Source organism: Vigna unguiculata, chromosome 3 (genome assembly GCF_037176805.1).
Source record: "Vigna unguiculata cultivar grain cowpea cultivar isolate G323 ecotype 2 chromosome 3, ASM3717680v1, whole genome shotgun sequence".
Classification (NCBI taxonomy): domain Eukaryota; kingdom Viridiplantae; phylum Streptophyta; class Magnoliopsida; order Fabales; family Fabaceae; genus Vigna; species Vigna unguiculata.
Genome location: NC_140794.1, coordinates 45,979,298 through 45,995,221, shown reverse-complemented (window position 1 = coordinate 45,995,221; position 15,924 = coordinate 45,979,298). Strand labels below are relative to the sequence as shown.

At 31.4% G+C, this 15,924-nt stretch overlaps 2 protein-coding genes across 4 annotated transcripts; one reads left to right on the top strand and one right to left on the bottom strand.

The window, feature by feature from the left end:
• Window positions 1-1,326: 1,326 nt before the first annotated feature.
• On the top strand, window positions 1,327-2,838 carry LOC114177566 (high mobility group B protein 2-like). Its single transcript, XM_028062960.2, has 7 exons — window positions 1,327-1,596; window positions 1,700-1,801; window positions 1,907-1,964; window positions 2,062-2,106; window positions 2,228-2,308; window positions 2,388-2,459; window positions 2,550-2,838. Exons 1-7 carry the CDS (start codon window positions 1,556-1,558, stop codon window positions 2,571-2,573), a joined length of 423 nt encoding a protein of 140 aa, XP_027918761.1. The 5' UTR covers window positions 1,327-1,555; the 3' UTR covers window positions 2,574-2,838.
• Window positions 2,839-3,378: 540 nt separating this feature from the next.
• On the bottom strand, window positions 3,379-13,561 carry LOC114177565 (uncharacterized). Of its 3 annotated transcripts, XM_028062959.2 has the most exons (24): window positions 13,295-13,561; window positions 11,351-11,484; window positions 11,009-11,093; window positions 10,851-10,904; window positions 10,587-10,678; window positions 10,397-10,503; window positions 10,173-10,242; window positions 9,664-10,051; window positions 8,966-9,292; window positions 8,654-8,857; window positions 8,053-8,148; window positions 7,906-7,966; window positions 7,660-7,787; window positions 6,838-7,081; window positions 6,533-6,687; window positions 6,325-6,449; window positions 5,757-5,880; window positions 5,626-5,684; window positions 5,344-5,440; window positions 5,042-5,231; window positions 4,721-4,822; window positions 3,925-4,043; window positions 3,779-3,838; window positions 3,379-3,670 (listed from the first exon to the last, which is right to left on the bottom strand). In XM_028062959.2, the coding sequence occupies exons 1-24, from the start codon at window positions 13,334-13,336 to the stop codon at window positions 3,569-3,571; spliced, it is 3,165 nt and encodes a 1,054-aa protein (XP_027918760.2). In that variant the 5' UTR covers window positions 13,337-13,561; the 3' UTR covers window positions 3,379-3,568. The 3 variants fall into 3 exon arrangements, with proteins under 3 accessions (XP_027918760.2, XP_085526712.1, XP_085526713.1); XM_085670586.1 differs by lacking the exon at window positions 10,851-10,904; XM_085670587.1 differs by lacking the exons at window positions 10,397-10,503; window positions 10,587-10,678; window positions 10,851-10,904; ... (1 more) ...; window positions 11,351-11,484; window positions 13,295-13,561 and having other exon boundaries at window positions 10,180-10,227.
• Between the last annotated feature and the right edge of the window lie 2,363 nt (window positions 13,562-15,924).

The following is a 15,924-nucleotide window of genomic DNA, read 5'->3' as shown; positions in this document are numbered from 1 at the left end:
TACATTTGTTTGTTTTCCTTTGATCTTATCTAAAAAAATAATAATAATTTGTCTATAAGATATAAAATTGTTTTTACCTAAATAATATATAAGATCGATAATGATGAATACAAATAAATGCAAATAAATTACTTAAAACAAATTGCATTCCAAACAAATATATTTATATAAGTCACACATATTATGGATTGTATTTTAATTATTTTTTACAGTTTTCTTAATTTAGAACTTATTTTGCACTAACACTTTTTCATGAGAATATTTCCAGATATGTTATTATGTTGTCTATTTTAATCTATCCTTTTCAATATATTTAATTCTAAAACTTAATTTCTTTTTATTTTAAGAAATGAATGATCAGTAGTTAACTGTAACATTATATATAGTATAAAATATTCATCATAAATTAAAGAATATAATTAAAATTTATAATTTAAAATATTTATTTATAATTTATTATAATAAGCAAAGAAATATAATTAAATTTTAGGGCACATGTTCGTTCATCAATTTACCTTATCTAATAGATAGAAGATCATTAAAATATAATGCTTCCCTCACACACAAATGTATAAGCTACATCTACCTATAATTATTCCCTCTCCCAATAATTATTTTATTGGATGTTAAAGATGTGGATCTACATGCATTGTGCATGTATTCCTACTAATTTGTTATGAATTTAATTGTTATAAAATAAATAAAAATTACTTTTGTTGAAAGTTTCATTTTAAGACACTGATTAGTGCAAAGAATAGTAACATAATAATTCATACATTAAACTAAATATATATTTTTTTCTATTTTATGTGATTATTTCTTTAAATAATTAAAAAGTTCTGTTACCAAATCATTAATTTAAATTAATAATAATTGCTTTTGAAATTTAATCATTACTTATTTTATATATTTTGATATTTTTTATTTTACATTTAATAGTGTGGAAATTCATTCAGAACATACAAATCATCAATCATTAACCATCTAATAATGAATTTATCAGTATTTGTTTTTTATAAACATGAAACATGATTTTACAAACATACCCCTGCGAAGCCCAAAATATCTCATTCCAAACTTCACGTGGCGTGATACTCGTATTCCCGTGGCATCTTGGTAATATTGCAGACCGATACGAGGGTAAAACAGTCATTATAATAAATCAGTGACGCGTGCCAATAAATTCTCAAAACACAGTGCACAGTGCTAAAACTCTAAAGCAACCCCTCTCCTCTCCAAATCACACACACAAAGGAAACACATTGATTTCAAGGTGTTGTTGGGAGCGAATGATTTTGCAGCACACGGATCGTTGACGTGGCAAAAGATCGTCGAAATCCCGCGTAAAACCCCAACTTCAATTTTTTCGCGATTCGATTTTCACTTGCGTTTTCTCTACACTGCCCCTCCCCACAACCCTTCTTATCCCCTCCCATCGCGCCCAAACCTCACAGCACAACGTGCACTCTCACTTTTTCATCTCTCTCTTTGAAACCCTTCCTTTCGCTCTTCGCTAATTCCACACCGAGACTCTCCGTTTCTATCAATTTTCGCCATGCCGAAAGTCAAAGCTGATACTAAAGCTGCTGATAACAGGTATCGTGTTGTTGATTATTCCTTGTTGTGCTTGAGATCTGGTTTTTTAGATCTTATTTTGGATTTTTTTTCTGTGATTTAATGTTTGTTGCTATGCGTTTAGGTTGAAGCGCAAGGGCGCTGGCGCTGGTAGGAAACAATCGAAGAAGGCTGCTAAGGATCCTAACAAGCCGAAGAGACCTCCAAGTGCTTTCTTCGTTTTCATGTGCGGTTTTCTTTGAATTTTATTCATAGATTTATTTTGTTCGGTGTTGATTTGTGATGTATTTTTTTTTGTGATACTAACTTGAGGTTTTTCTGATTGTTTTAGGTCTGAGTTCAGAGAGCAGTTCAAGAAGGAACACCCAAACAACAAATCTGTTGCTGTTGTGAGTTTCCTTGTTTTTTCTGTTTTGTTACTAGAAGATGACTGATTTTTCCTTGATTTTTAACTTCTTATGTGCATCTTATTTAATAACTATTTAGGTTGGCAAAGCTGGTGGTGACAAATGGAAATCTCTGTCTGACGCGGTGAGTCTTTATTTCTGAAGAGAATTTTGTTGATTGTTTGCCTGCAATGGTTGGGACCGCTAATTAATAATTATGCAAAGAAAGTTGTTTCTGATATATTGTGCTGGTTTAATTGTTTCAGGAAAAGGCACCCTTCATTGCTAGGGCTGAGAAGAAAAAAGAAGAGTATGAGAAGAGCATCTCGGCGTATAATAAGAAATTGGTAAATGCATTTTCTTATATATGGTTGTATTATTGTTGTTTTTAATGTAGTCTAATTGATATTTGATTTTGATGTTTAGGAAGGAAAACATTCAGAGGAAGAAGAATCTGACAAGTCGAAATCTGAGGTTAACGACGAGGAGGAAGATGAGGTAAAATAATTTAATCATTGATTATAATTTGTGCTGATTTGTGCTATGATTAATTAGTTACTTAATTATTTTGTTTGTTTTCTTTTGTAGGAGGATGATGAAGATGATGAGTGAAATTTGCTACATGTGATGGAGCCTAGGTTGATGTGGGAAAAAATATTTTGAATAGATGTTGGGTTTAGTATTTGATAGGAAGGTTCCCAGCCCAAATCACTTTGATAATTAGTTTCGGGATTTTTATTTGTTCTCTTTAGTATTAGGTTAGTGCACAATTGAAACTAGGGTCGAGTATCAAGATTATGTACTTAAAGTCAATGCTATGATGATACATTTCCAGTTAATTTTCGAAGAAATTCTATTCTGCCTTTTTATTTTCTTATTTTGTTGTCTTGTGATATTTTGTGTTATGCAACTTTTTGATTTTTTATTAAGTAATATAGAAGAATCTATACTTTGACTTTTAAAATTTGAGATTACACTATAAGTTTTCAATCACATTTTATAAATTATTGGACCTTCATCCAGTGGGATTCAACCTCGAATTTCTCATCTCCACTCTTCCATATTCCATATTTTTTGCCTATACGAAATGACATTGATTTAAAGGTTATGCACAGTGTGATCATCTTTTATGATTCAACCAAGAACTTGAGTATGAAATGTGACCATCTTTTATGATTTTAAGAGTATGGAGCAGTGAAAGCGCATTTTATGTAGTGATTATGCTATTGAGATTCAGATTTAATGTTTTGTCGAGCTTTGTGCAGTGAAAGCATGATTTTGTTATTGAACTCCAAATTGATAGTTGGTTTTTTAATAGTTTTTTTTTACTTGTGAGTGATTGTGGTGAAAAAGTGGTTGATTAATGTTCATTTTTTAATTTGACCTCATGTTATGATTTTATGATATTAGTTCATCCTTGGCCGAGTCATAACAGATCGATTCATTATTTAAGAGGAAAAATGGTAGGTTTATATACATTACTCAATATAAATCCAAAACTTCAATAATTTGGTCTTCCGTCGTTAGAAAAAATATAAATACAACTAAGCTAAACACATTACAAATGTATAACGCAAATTTGTGGTTCAATCGGTGAGTAGATGCTCTTAATTCTTTTTTTCCCGTTCAGCAGTCTGCAGTACATGGTTTGCCAATAATGAAAACGATTTTGCTTCATCTTGCATTTCTGTTGTTCGGAGGTTGATTCCCTGCCAAATACGAAAAATAACATATACCAACCAAATTTCTCAAGTGTACTGAGTAGCTGTTTATGCTTAGAATGTTACAAAAAAAATATTATTTATCAACAAAGATACCTGTAACTTTTTCATGTTCTCCTGCAACTTGCTTTGTGCCAATTTAGCAGCGCTTGTTTCCTGCAGTGTCAGATTAAAAGATTAAAGCCTGGTTCAAATGAATAAATAACTGTTCCTGCAATGCATGATTAAACGTGCTTGCTTACATTGGAGTAGGAAAACCCATATTTCTTCTTAATTTGATCGACTGCACCAGCTTGCTCATCTTGTGGTTCTTCTTTACCCGATGTTTTCTGGATTTTGCCCTTCATCTCTTTTAACCTTCCTGCATATTCAACTTCAACTAATTTAACTAGCAGCATATAAGATAGCACTTTGATAATCTTCAGCCAATTAAAAATTAAAATGCAGTCTTTGCTTGCCTGAGTTAACTGGTTGTGAAAAGGAAATCTAGAAAAGACTGGAACAGAAGCAGTATCTAATATAAGATAACTACTTCGTCTGTAGTTAGAAGTTTGTCACTAGAATAGTGAATTTGTTCCTATGTAAAGGCCTTATGTAATCCTTTCGGTATATACTGTTCTCATAATTAATACACATCGTATTTTCGGTTTTACCCTACGCAAAGATTTTCTATGAAATTTTAGGTATGCCACCTACTTCTAACTTTGAAATCCAGCCACTATTATGTTGTTCCTTTATGCAGGTCAATGGGATGGTGGTAATAGGTTTGGGTGGTTGGCAGAAAGTTATAAGTTGAAGTCTCAGCACTGACATTTGTACTAAGCAGAAAATTTTTCCTTTTGTGCAGGGAAAATGCAGTGTCCATATGCTGAAAAAGGGCTAGAGCAGCCTAGAAGACACTCTAAGGACAGTCTTGGACAATGTACGCTAAATGAAGGGTATTGCAGTTTTTTCACTCTTCTCCCAAATCAAATGATAAAATTAGTGATCATATGAGCAAATATTTCATCCCAATCCCAGTAGTTCAAGTGCACTAACCTTTCAAAGCCAGAAACTTTGCAGGCAATTTCTTCTTGTTAAAACCTCCCAATATACCTTGATCTTTGCGTTTTTCTTCATGATCATCTAGGTCAATGTCATCTGTACACAAGGACACCAATAAAATGATTGTTTATTTATCCACATGATACAAAAACGAGAATCTGCCTTAGGAAGCAGTCGATTTATTTACCATTTGTATTTTCTGATCAGCAGAGTCAATGAAAAGGTCATATATTCATTAATATAAATAGACAATTTCTGTTTCTTCGTTGTAGGCTATATAATATTCAGTAGCTCATATCTAAGGGACTTCCGTACCTATATTTAATTCAAGCTCATCTTCATCAACAGTCAGATTATCATTATTATCAGCATCACATGGAAAATTTTCAGTTGAAAAGATAGCTGAGAGTTTCTGGATACTTTCTTTAGAATCTTCAGTTTCCAAGATTGGAGCATGTTTTTCTTTACTGCCAGTAAAATCTTTGATGACAGAGCTGAATATACCCTGAGAAGACCAAAATGAAGATCAAACACCTTTTATCACAAAGATAATGAATATCTCTGTCTATCTATCTATCTATCTATATATTTTAAAATATACTATTTATACTATTTACCCTTTTCTTTTCCTTATTTATGACTGGGCTAGGGACCAGCTCTTCTTGTGAAAGCATCATTCCTTTTCTGTAGATGCAGCTAATAGAGTCCAAAGGCCTAGAAGTCAACAAAATGTAAAAATGAGGGTACTAATGTTACACTTTTCATCTTCTCTGTGAGGAATATTATTCCAATATCCATAACCACGTATTTCTCTGTACTATGCATAAGAGCAAGAGATAGATAAGAAGATTTACTGTGCCATCTTGACTCTTGAGCCATGTATTGTATATAGTTATTACCTGAAAATATTCCTTTGGACCAACAATGAGACAACAAAAATTTCCTGGTCACCATTCACCTGTAAATGGAACTAATACTTTAATATATAACTTCTAAAGAAAATTGTACTGGTAAAAAACAATGCTCATACCAAAACAAGATCTCCTTTGGATGAAGAACATATCTGGCTCTCAGAAAATGACTTTGATTTTGGAGGAGAGTAACTGAAACCTCTAATTGAAGTCTCCATAACCAGGGATAACTCTGGCAAAGACCTACCATATAAAATATGTCTATGAATTAAACTATTTTTAGCAAAAAGAGAAAGAAGAGAAAGTACTTGACATCACTTAAAACTTGGAATAACTGAAGTTCTTTATATCTCCCAGAAAAATACAGAAATAGTCCAAATTCCAACTAATACAGTATAAAGCCCTTGAATATCGAAATAATAGGCCTCATGCTGGTTTTTGTACTACTACAAAACCAATTGCTGTTTTAATCATTCTCGAAAGAAAAATAGCAGTAATTAAAAAATTCAAATAAGATTATGCATTTTTGCTTGTCTGACTTGAAAAGCACACCGGGGTATACCAGAAAATGATGGGAGATCAACAATACATTACAAACAATGATATATTTTTCTTAACTTTTGACAGTGAAAAACTATCCTCAAAATAGGTGGAGTTATCACTTTAACAAATGAGAAAAAGCACCACCTTAATTCTACTTTTCCAGTAGTGAAAATAAGTACGACGCCAACATCAGAATGGCTGTAGAATGTTGATGCCCAGCAACATGATGAAGAATTGAACTTTTTCTTGTATAGCACCTTTTTAACTCCCTGGAATACATCATGGCAAGCATTAGCTGATATTTTTGTTATTCATGACTCCTGGTTATGGATGTAAGGAATTCATGCATCACCTGAATCGCATGCACCAATGAATATACATACAAAGCTTTCTCAGAACAAAGCAGAATATACTGCTGTTTCGTTGTTGCATCATCAATATGGTTCCTTTCGCTCAAGTCTAATCCATCTTTTGTAATTGATCCTTTGACCTGTTCACCTTGTCCATCTGTGTACCACAACAATATTTCTTTTACCATTTTCAGTAATTTCTTTCAGATCAATCAAGAACAGTGTTGAAACTTTGATCCTTAACAGAATGAGCATCTTTACGACTATATATCAATGATTGATAATTATGCCAACCACACACTCTTACCCAAAACGTTCATAAATAGAGCTTTAGAGGGCTTCTTGGGACAAATATTTCCTCCTAGTGTGTTTCCATTTTCTTTATCTAGTGCCATAACAGATGAATCTTTTGTTCCAACTGCCAAAATGTTTTTTTCAAAACCATGTAAACTGCAGGTTAGGAACTGCAGAGAGATGATACCAGCAGAAATTTCACTTGCAATATGTTTCTGGTATAACAAAGTTGGCCCATCTATGTTAAAAACTGAAACCTGCAGCAAAATGGATGAATAAACGTTACTGCATAAAAGTTATTTAGGAAAGTCAATAAACAACTATAATGTCAAAACACTAGGAACACAAAAATAGGTAGTCCTATGCAATATCTGTTGATCATTTGTCAAAGCTCAAGTAGCAAAACATTTAGCAATTACCACCCAAACATATGATCAAGGAACAGAAATCTGCTAGAAACTTGCACAAAGGAGAGACACAATATGCTCCTTTTTGGTGATGCTAAATGGTCCATTATTTGTTAAGTTGTTTAATGAAGTTGTTTACGCAGTCCTATGATCATTGGTATGTGTAGTGGCCCTTTATAGTTGCATTAGTGCTGTAGTGGTTAGTCTGGCAATTATGCTTGTGGGAATATCGTTGGTGAAGACCATTATGTTTATCTACTGACCTATAAATTGAGGTTTTCTATTTCTTTTAATATAACTGCAAAAGCCCTATCTTTTAAAATATGCTTTTTGGAATTTGTACCTTAAACTAATTTCTTTGAATACTTGGACTATCAAGCTAGGACCATATTTCCAAAATTCAAAAGAAAAGTAAAAAATTATCTCACATGTCCTTGATCAGAGCCAACAGCAAGATGCATTGAACTGGGATCCATGTTCATTGAAATAATGGCACCAGTACTCTTTACATGTTTCACACTTTGGATTATATGATCAGTTCCTTTCTTTGCACCCCCTGTAAAAAAAAAAAAGAAAAAGAAAAAGGGAACTCAGTATTGATTAATATATGAATCATGCAAGCCCTCTGATAAATGATAACCAAGCAAAAGGTATGTGTTAGTGATACCACGTACCAGTAAGAGACATGAAGCTGTTAGTTGCATATGGTTCAGGTTTGAATCTAAAGATGCAAATCTGTACATCATGTTTACGACAGACATATTAAAGGCAGGTGGGAATGATGCGAGAGAGAAGGAAATTATCATATCGAGGAACCTCACCATTCCACTTTGGTCACCAGAAGCAAGAACTGGAGAGTTGCTATCAAAGTATAATGCTGTCAATGGTATCCCACTTAATGAACAGTCATTTTCACTCTGGATTGAGATGGAGGAAACAAATCATAAAAAACTCAATAAATAAGTAAATTTTTTACATGGAAAAGAATAAAAATCGCCTTTATCCCTAGAGCTTGCTTGTGCTTAAAGTTGATAATATCTTGATGTGTAACATACTTAGCTAGCTATTCAACATTTACTTGGTTAAAGAGATTTGTAAAAGCATTTTGAAATTTCCTTATCAATCCAATACTTCAACACAACATTGGCATGATTAGCCAATGAAATCAATAACTCTAACTATCTAGACAAATAAGTTGGCTGATGGTTTGCATTCATGAAAGTAGCTTCTTTTTGAAAGAGGGAAATATTCCACAAGAAGACTAAAGGAGCATTTCGCATATTATGCAGGCAATTTGTGTATAACAAACGGGAGGTTGTTAGTAAAGCTAACTTTTTTGTATGGATTATTTTGTTGTACAAACTAATTATTTCTTTCCACTGAATGCAACTTGAGAGTAGGTGTGACTGATAAAAGTATTACCTGTTGCTTCAATTGCAAAATCGGAACGAAAATGGGGCATGAAGCATCCCAGAAGGTTATGGCTCCATTGCTGTGTCCAGTTATGTACAAGTTTTGAACTTTGGAAAATCCAGTAAATTTGGCCGAACTTAGGCTAATTCCATCCTTCTGATTTGTTTCAACAGGAACAAACAATGGATAGCTTTTGAACAGCTGTGTGTAGTACTATGTGACAAAGACAAACAAGGTCCAAATCAATGGATTTACAAAAAGGTGGACTGCAAACAGAATGAGCATGGTAAAGCAAAAATTATAGTTTCGGAACCATATTACCTCATCTTCAAAATTAAACACATTAGAATTGTTGGAGATGAATTTTGCTGTTGTGATGCTTGATTCTATCAGTGGTAACTTCACAGTTACTTCCCTTGGAAGTGAAGGCGTGGACTTAGATTGGCATTGTAGCAGATACTTCTCAATCAAACTATCGTCATACAAATATAGATGGCCTGACTTCCCAAGCAAAATGAAAGAATCTTGTTTATGCTTGCTTTGCTCAGGTGAAGTTAATGATATGATCTCCATGTCAGTACAACATTCAGAGAGATGAAGTCCGAGTTTAATTGTGCGAGATTCTGTATTCTCATTCAGCAACACTACCTGCCTCATACAATCACATAAGTTAGTCTAATGTTAAGAATAGAACTTTAAACTTAACTCAATTTTACTGATATCAAGATCTAAACATCTCATTTAGCTAAATGGGAAAACTTTATAGTGAAAAGTGGTGCGTGTTAATTTAGAAAATTATACCTAGTTCTAATTCTTTGAACAAAGGGTGCGTTATGCCTTCTGAAAATCAAAGTTCCTGTAGTTTGTAATGGTAAACTCTAGTTTTATTTGTTTCAGAAAAGGACCATCATTTAGGAATAACTCATTATAAAGAAAGATATAGAGACAGAAATGTTCAAATAATTTGTACTGGGACAAGATATTTTGTTACAAATGCTCTGAGCAAAGCATTCAAATACCTGCACCAAGTTTGCAGTAGCATAGTCAGAAGCTCCCATAACATATAGTCGACTAGCCTTTCCTCCAGCATAAACCCATTTTATTGATCCTATGGAGATTTTGTCTGACTTATATCCTAAGTTAAGTTTGAGAAATGGAGTGTTTTGAGAACTACATTCAGATGATGAGGCATTTCCAATATTTACAGAAGGGATGCTCCAAATGAAGAGCTCTCCGTTGTTATACCCTACAGCTACTTTACTTCCATATGGACACACCCAACATGCCGAACTCACTTTTTTTGTTTCATTATGCAGCTGCAACATATTTCCACCACTTCTTAAAATAACTCTACTTTCCTGAACATCCCATAATATCATTTGACCATTTCTAAAGATTATGAGAACCCTGCAATGGAACACATAAGAGAACATAAGTTTGAGTGTACAAATAAACGATCAATTAAAAACTATGAACCAAAATATTTATATAACAACATCCTAAGGATGGCTGTGTTTGTGAAGATCACCTCTTACTTTCAGCTGCTGGTTGAGGCAGTATGTGTGTCACAACAGTATCATCAGACACTTCAGAGTTACCTAAACAAAGATAATTAAGGTACTTAAATTGACAACCAGGTGCTTTAAGATTTATAATCATCATCGTGTACTCTTTTCTTCAAATCCAAATTGAGTGTAAGATTTACTTGTACCATGTGAAGTAAAAAGAAAAAGGGTGTAACATGTTTCTCACCATAGGAAGCTGAGAGAGGTATGGTGTATTTCATCTTAACCAAATGACATGATGGTTCTTGATCAAGCATCAAAACTGAAATATCACCATTAGAATGTCCTATGTACCTGCCAACACAGATACATGCAATAAATAACTTACGCAGCTTTGCTTCATATATAGCTTGTTCTGAATTACACTTACTACTTACATATAGAGGCTATGTTGAATAACTGCAAAGCAAGTGATTTCTTCTTTAGCAATATACACATCAGACAGCGATTTCTTGTCGATGTCCCAAACCTAAATGTAAAGGGACACAGGACAATCAATTTGCCGAACAAACTGAGATCTCAAACATGATAATAAAAGTATATTGACACATTACACTGAATTATATCAGCAGAACAAGCTTAAATTCATAGCAACATGAAAAATACAACACATATGAGCAAGTCCCCGTATGTATACTCGCCTCAATATGGTTATTGGAAGTAACATTTATAAGTACACCTTGGTTCTGGATGAACTGCATGCATTAAATATAATAGCATTGTTAATGCATTAAATGCTTGACATTCCTAAAGAAAAAGGAACATTTTTCACAACAGTTTGATGGATAAGGCACATAACCTGTAGAAACTTGCTAGGTTGGGCTTCACTAGATTCAAGCATGGCTTGAGCATTATCTTTTCCATAGAGTTTAATCTGTCCATCCCTTTTTGAAAAACTCACAAAATCAGTTTCAAGTATGAAAACTCACCCATTTCAACAACCTTGTAAATTTACATAGCATGTGCCCTTCCAAGGAATTTTACACTTTTAGTTATCTCTCTGCCACTTAGATGGTTATAGAGGAAGGAGTGCAACAGAAAACTGATTAGAAAGTAACAACTATGAGAGTATATGTTCATTATATGCACTACAATGGCACCTTAGTTTGAATCATTAAGCATGTAGTTGAGGGGAACATACTTTGTAGAAATCGCCAGTATCCTCTGAATGGTGTCGTAGGCGAAATTGGCACCACCAGATGGCACTCCATGATGAAATACCAACCGTGGATCTACATCACTAGCCTTTAATCCATCCGATGAATTTCCACCAGTCTGCATAGAAATTCATAAAGTTCAATGCCTATATTCTTAGTTCTGCTTCTAAGGTTGTAGCTGGTTTTCATACATATACAAGAGTGTTATTTGCATATTATATTTTACTACAATATGATAAAACAGCTCAGAGTTTGAATCATTATTATATTTGTTCGTGACTTCGTGTCATCTTCTAAAAGTAAGTACCATGCATGTTATTTATCTTTTTATGTAATTTTGAAATTTTACATTCAGACCAAAACTCAGAAGAAAGAACACCTAATTCCATTTCATCATATTCACAACTAACAGTATCTTACGCCTGATTACTTCTATTTTCGCCGTATAACAACTACTTTAGTCTCTGAAAGTATAATTCACCTATATATACCTATGAAAGCTTAAAATCCAGAAGAAACCTTTAAAGATGTAATTTGTCTGTCACTTTAGCGGTGCTTCTGTGCAAGACATACTTAAATTTAATCACTCGCAATGACTTTAATACCTAAACTTAACTCAGAAAATTCTAGTTGTTGAAATATTATAGTTCTACTACTAAACCAAAGTAACATAGCATAACTAAATAAATAAAACAACTTATAAAATGATAGGAACTAATTAAGTTCACATACTAAAAGGACTTTTTAATAGTTTTAAAACAATTATTGTTTGAAGATTTTTTTTTTTCGAATTTTAATATTTTCAGTGTAAATTATCCTTTCATAGGGCCTTGGATTCTAGTGGCAGTGGGTTAACAGATCTTGACCAATATTAACGCATTCAAACATGGGCCCACTCATCAATATACCACCGACCATAATCCTATCCATTTTTTTAAATATATATATATAAACTATCTTTTTCTTTTCTTTTCTTTTATTTTCTGTTCCCTCTCTCTCGTGTCACCATTAAAATTACTCATTTCACTTTTCGTTGTGTAGTTACTATTACTGTGGAGGATCCTAATTACTTCGAATTGAAAGTTAATTTGGAAGTTAAGTTATCACCTTTCATCGTCATATGGTAAATACGATTTGGTCCTTAAAATGAACTTATTATTTTGAAACGTAAAGCGCAGAAAACATTTACATTTACACAACGTTTGTGTCTGTTTCAGTAAATATCGTTAATGTAATCAATTTTCAACCATGAACAAGTCTTGAAACACAACTCAACCGACCCAAAACGTTTTCCTTTTCTTGAGATTCTGCAGCCCTTCTTTAAAACCAGAAACGTAATACGGTGAAAAGAAAAATAAATTTGGATAAAAAAGAATCTGTCACGTTATAAAAAAAATATTATGTAAAATATTTAAGAAACCCAGTTTTCGTATACCATATGCTCATCATATATCCACCATTGTTTTGAGCTATGAATTAAAATACGCGATAGAGTAAGGATAAAAACGAAATTTAGCAGCAATATCCAGGGTGTATAAAATATATTACTTATGACAACCATAGTATCCTCGAATTTATGTTTTAAATTGTATTGCTGAAATCGAAGTCTTCGTTTTTTATAATTCGAAATATAATATAAACCGAGTATCTAAGTTCAAAAGAAAAAGAAAGAAAAGGAAATCTAGATTCGAAAGAAAATTGATGATGAGTGATGGTTCAAAACTTTGAGTGAAGAACACACAGCTTAAATTGTCAGAAAGAAATGAAGGGTGTTTCAGTTTTAATAAGCAATTAATGAATCTGAGTGAGTGATGATAAATATCTGAAGAATTTCGATGATGATGATGATAAGAAGAAGCAATGGTGGAAAAGAAAAAAAGAAGAATATGAAAGGAAAGAAAGAGAAGAGAGAAGAGATAAGGAGTTACCTTCTTGATGGAAGCTTTCTCTACTAGTTTCTTCACAAACATTTCTTATTTTGAATGGTGTGAGGATCAGAATCGGAGATTGAGTTTGCAAAATTAGAATGAAGAATGAAGAAAAGTTGGGAATGTGATTTGGTTGGAAATAACTGATATTTTGTTGTCTCTTGCTTTAGAAAGGAGCAGTTGAAAGCACTTTCTCACACTCTTCTGTGTTTCGTCATTTGGTTATGAGAAGAGACAACACCGAGTAAGTGACCTTTATCTTGAAAAAAAGAAAATCAAAGGTTCTTATAGTTAGATTTGACTCAATTTTTTAAATATATTTGAAACAGTTTAAAAGAAAAAAAAAAGAAACAGAACAACATAGAAGATGATTTTTTTTTAAATACAATATTTTTAGCTTATGTTTAAGACACTTCCCGGTAGGTGCAAAAATATGATTAAAATCACACTAAAATTATCTTTCTTCTGTTAAGAATTAAATAATTTGTAATAACATCTTGGATATTATTATTATTATTATTATCGAACCGAACGTTACCCAGATCTTCGGACAAGTTAAATAGTAACACGTGTCAGGAGTAAATTAGAGTGTAAGACCCGACATTTGGGCCCGAGTATTATTGAAAGATACGTGGCACCACAAAATCCCTTTGCTTATGGGCTTCAATTTTCTTTTTCTCACACTCTCTCCACTTTAATTTTTAGGTACTTTGTTTTCTTTAAATTATTACTTTTCATTTTATATGACGTACCAATCACTTCACTGATAGCAAATTAGCAAAGTTAAGGAGAATATAAATAAATTTCACGGAATGCTTTACTAAAAGCATTCCTATTATCTTCTCATTTTTTCTTATCTAACAAAAAAAAGATTAAAATTGGCATTTGTAATCACTTCTACTGTAACACAGCAGTCTGAATTTTTGTTTCCAGCATCCAAATCAGACGCACCTCCCTTTTATTACAATTTTTAATTATTTTTTACTTATTAATTCATAATTTATAATAAATAATTGGATTAAGGTTAAAATATATTTTTGTCTCAATTTTTGTCAAGTTTTGTTAAATAAGTTCTAATTTTGATTTTGTGTTAAATAGATCTCAATTTTCATCAATTTTATTTAATTGGGTACTTTTTTGCTAACACCGTTCAAATCATTAACGGTCATGAACAGTGACGGTTCGTGATTTTTTTTTAATTTTTTTAAAATTTTTTAAAACTTTTTAAAATTTTTTTTTTTAAATATTTACATGTCAACCCAGTAGCGTGCCACGTGTCAAAGTCAATGTTCTATATTCAATTTGATCCCCGTATTTGTTATTTTTGTTCAATTCAATCCTAATTTTGTTTAAAATTAACCAATTTTGTCCCTATCGAAAATATGATCAAATTTAATTTTTATATCAAAGTTATAATGATGTGAATTTTAATATATTATATAAAAATATTTAATAAAAAATGTGAATTTTAATATAAAAATTAAATTTGGTTTCAATTTTGAGAGAGACCAAATTAGTTCATGTTAACAAAAATTAGGATTAAATTGAACAAAAATAACAAATATAGGAACCAAATTGAATATAGAAAATTGACTTTGACACATGCACGCTGCTGAGTTGACACGTAGACATTTAAAAAAATTAAAACAAATTAAAAAAAAATGAAAAATAAAAATAAAAAAATTCAAAAAAACCGCGAAGATACACGTGGCTGTCATTGTTCATGGCCGTTAATGATTTAAACGATGTTAGTAAAAAAAAGACCCAATTGAATAAAATTGAGGAAGATTGGGATCTATTTGAATACAAAACCAAAATTAGGACTTATTTAACAAAACCTGACGAAAATTGAGATAAAAAAGGTATTTTAACCTTGGGTTAAATATAACTTAGTAAAAATTGAAATTATTGATTCTAAAAATTTTGAATCAATTTAATCTTTATTTTTTAAAATATATAAATTTAGTTTTTTTTAGCAAAATATAGTTTAGTTTATTTGAATTATTTTACAATAATATTTGAAATGTAAAATAATTTTATAAAATTTAGTTAAAATAATTAAATTGATGTATTTTTCAAAGTTAAGTTAAAAGATTAAATTGAATCAAAATTTTAAAAGTAGACTAATTCTAATTTTCACTTCAAGTTAAAAGATAAAAAATATATTTAATTCTAAATATTTTAATAAATTTATTTATTTTACATTTGTAAATTTTATACTATAAAATTATAATTAATTAAAATGAGTAGTAATTAATAAATTGTATTAATTAATCATATAATCAAGAAATTTTAATAGTTTATTAAATTTAGTTAAAGTATACTAATTTTAATAATATTTTAACTAATGTTATTATAATTAAAATTTTAAGTTTAAATAGATAATTTTAGTTTAATAATTAATTTTAGTTTAATAAATAATGTTAATTTGTAATTATTTTATATGTACTATTTAACAAAATTTCAAATTCAGTAAAAGTTTGACATTTATTCCCCATGAACTTTGTGACCGTCTTTAGTTAGGACGAAAACAAATACAATGCCAAAGATGCATAGTTTTTCAATGTGCATTATAATTATTAAATTGGCGACCAACAAAAAATTATTACTCATAATGACTAAATTATAAA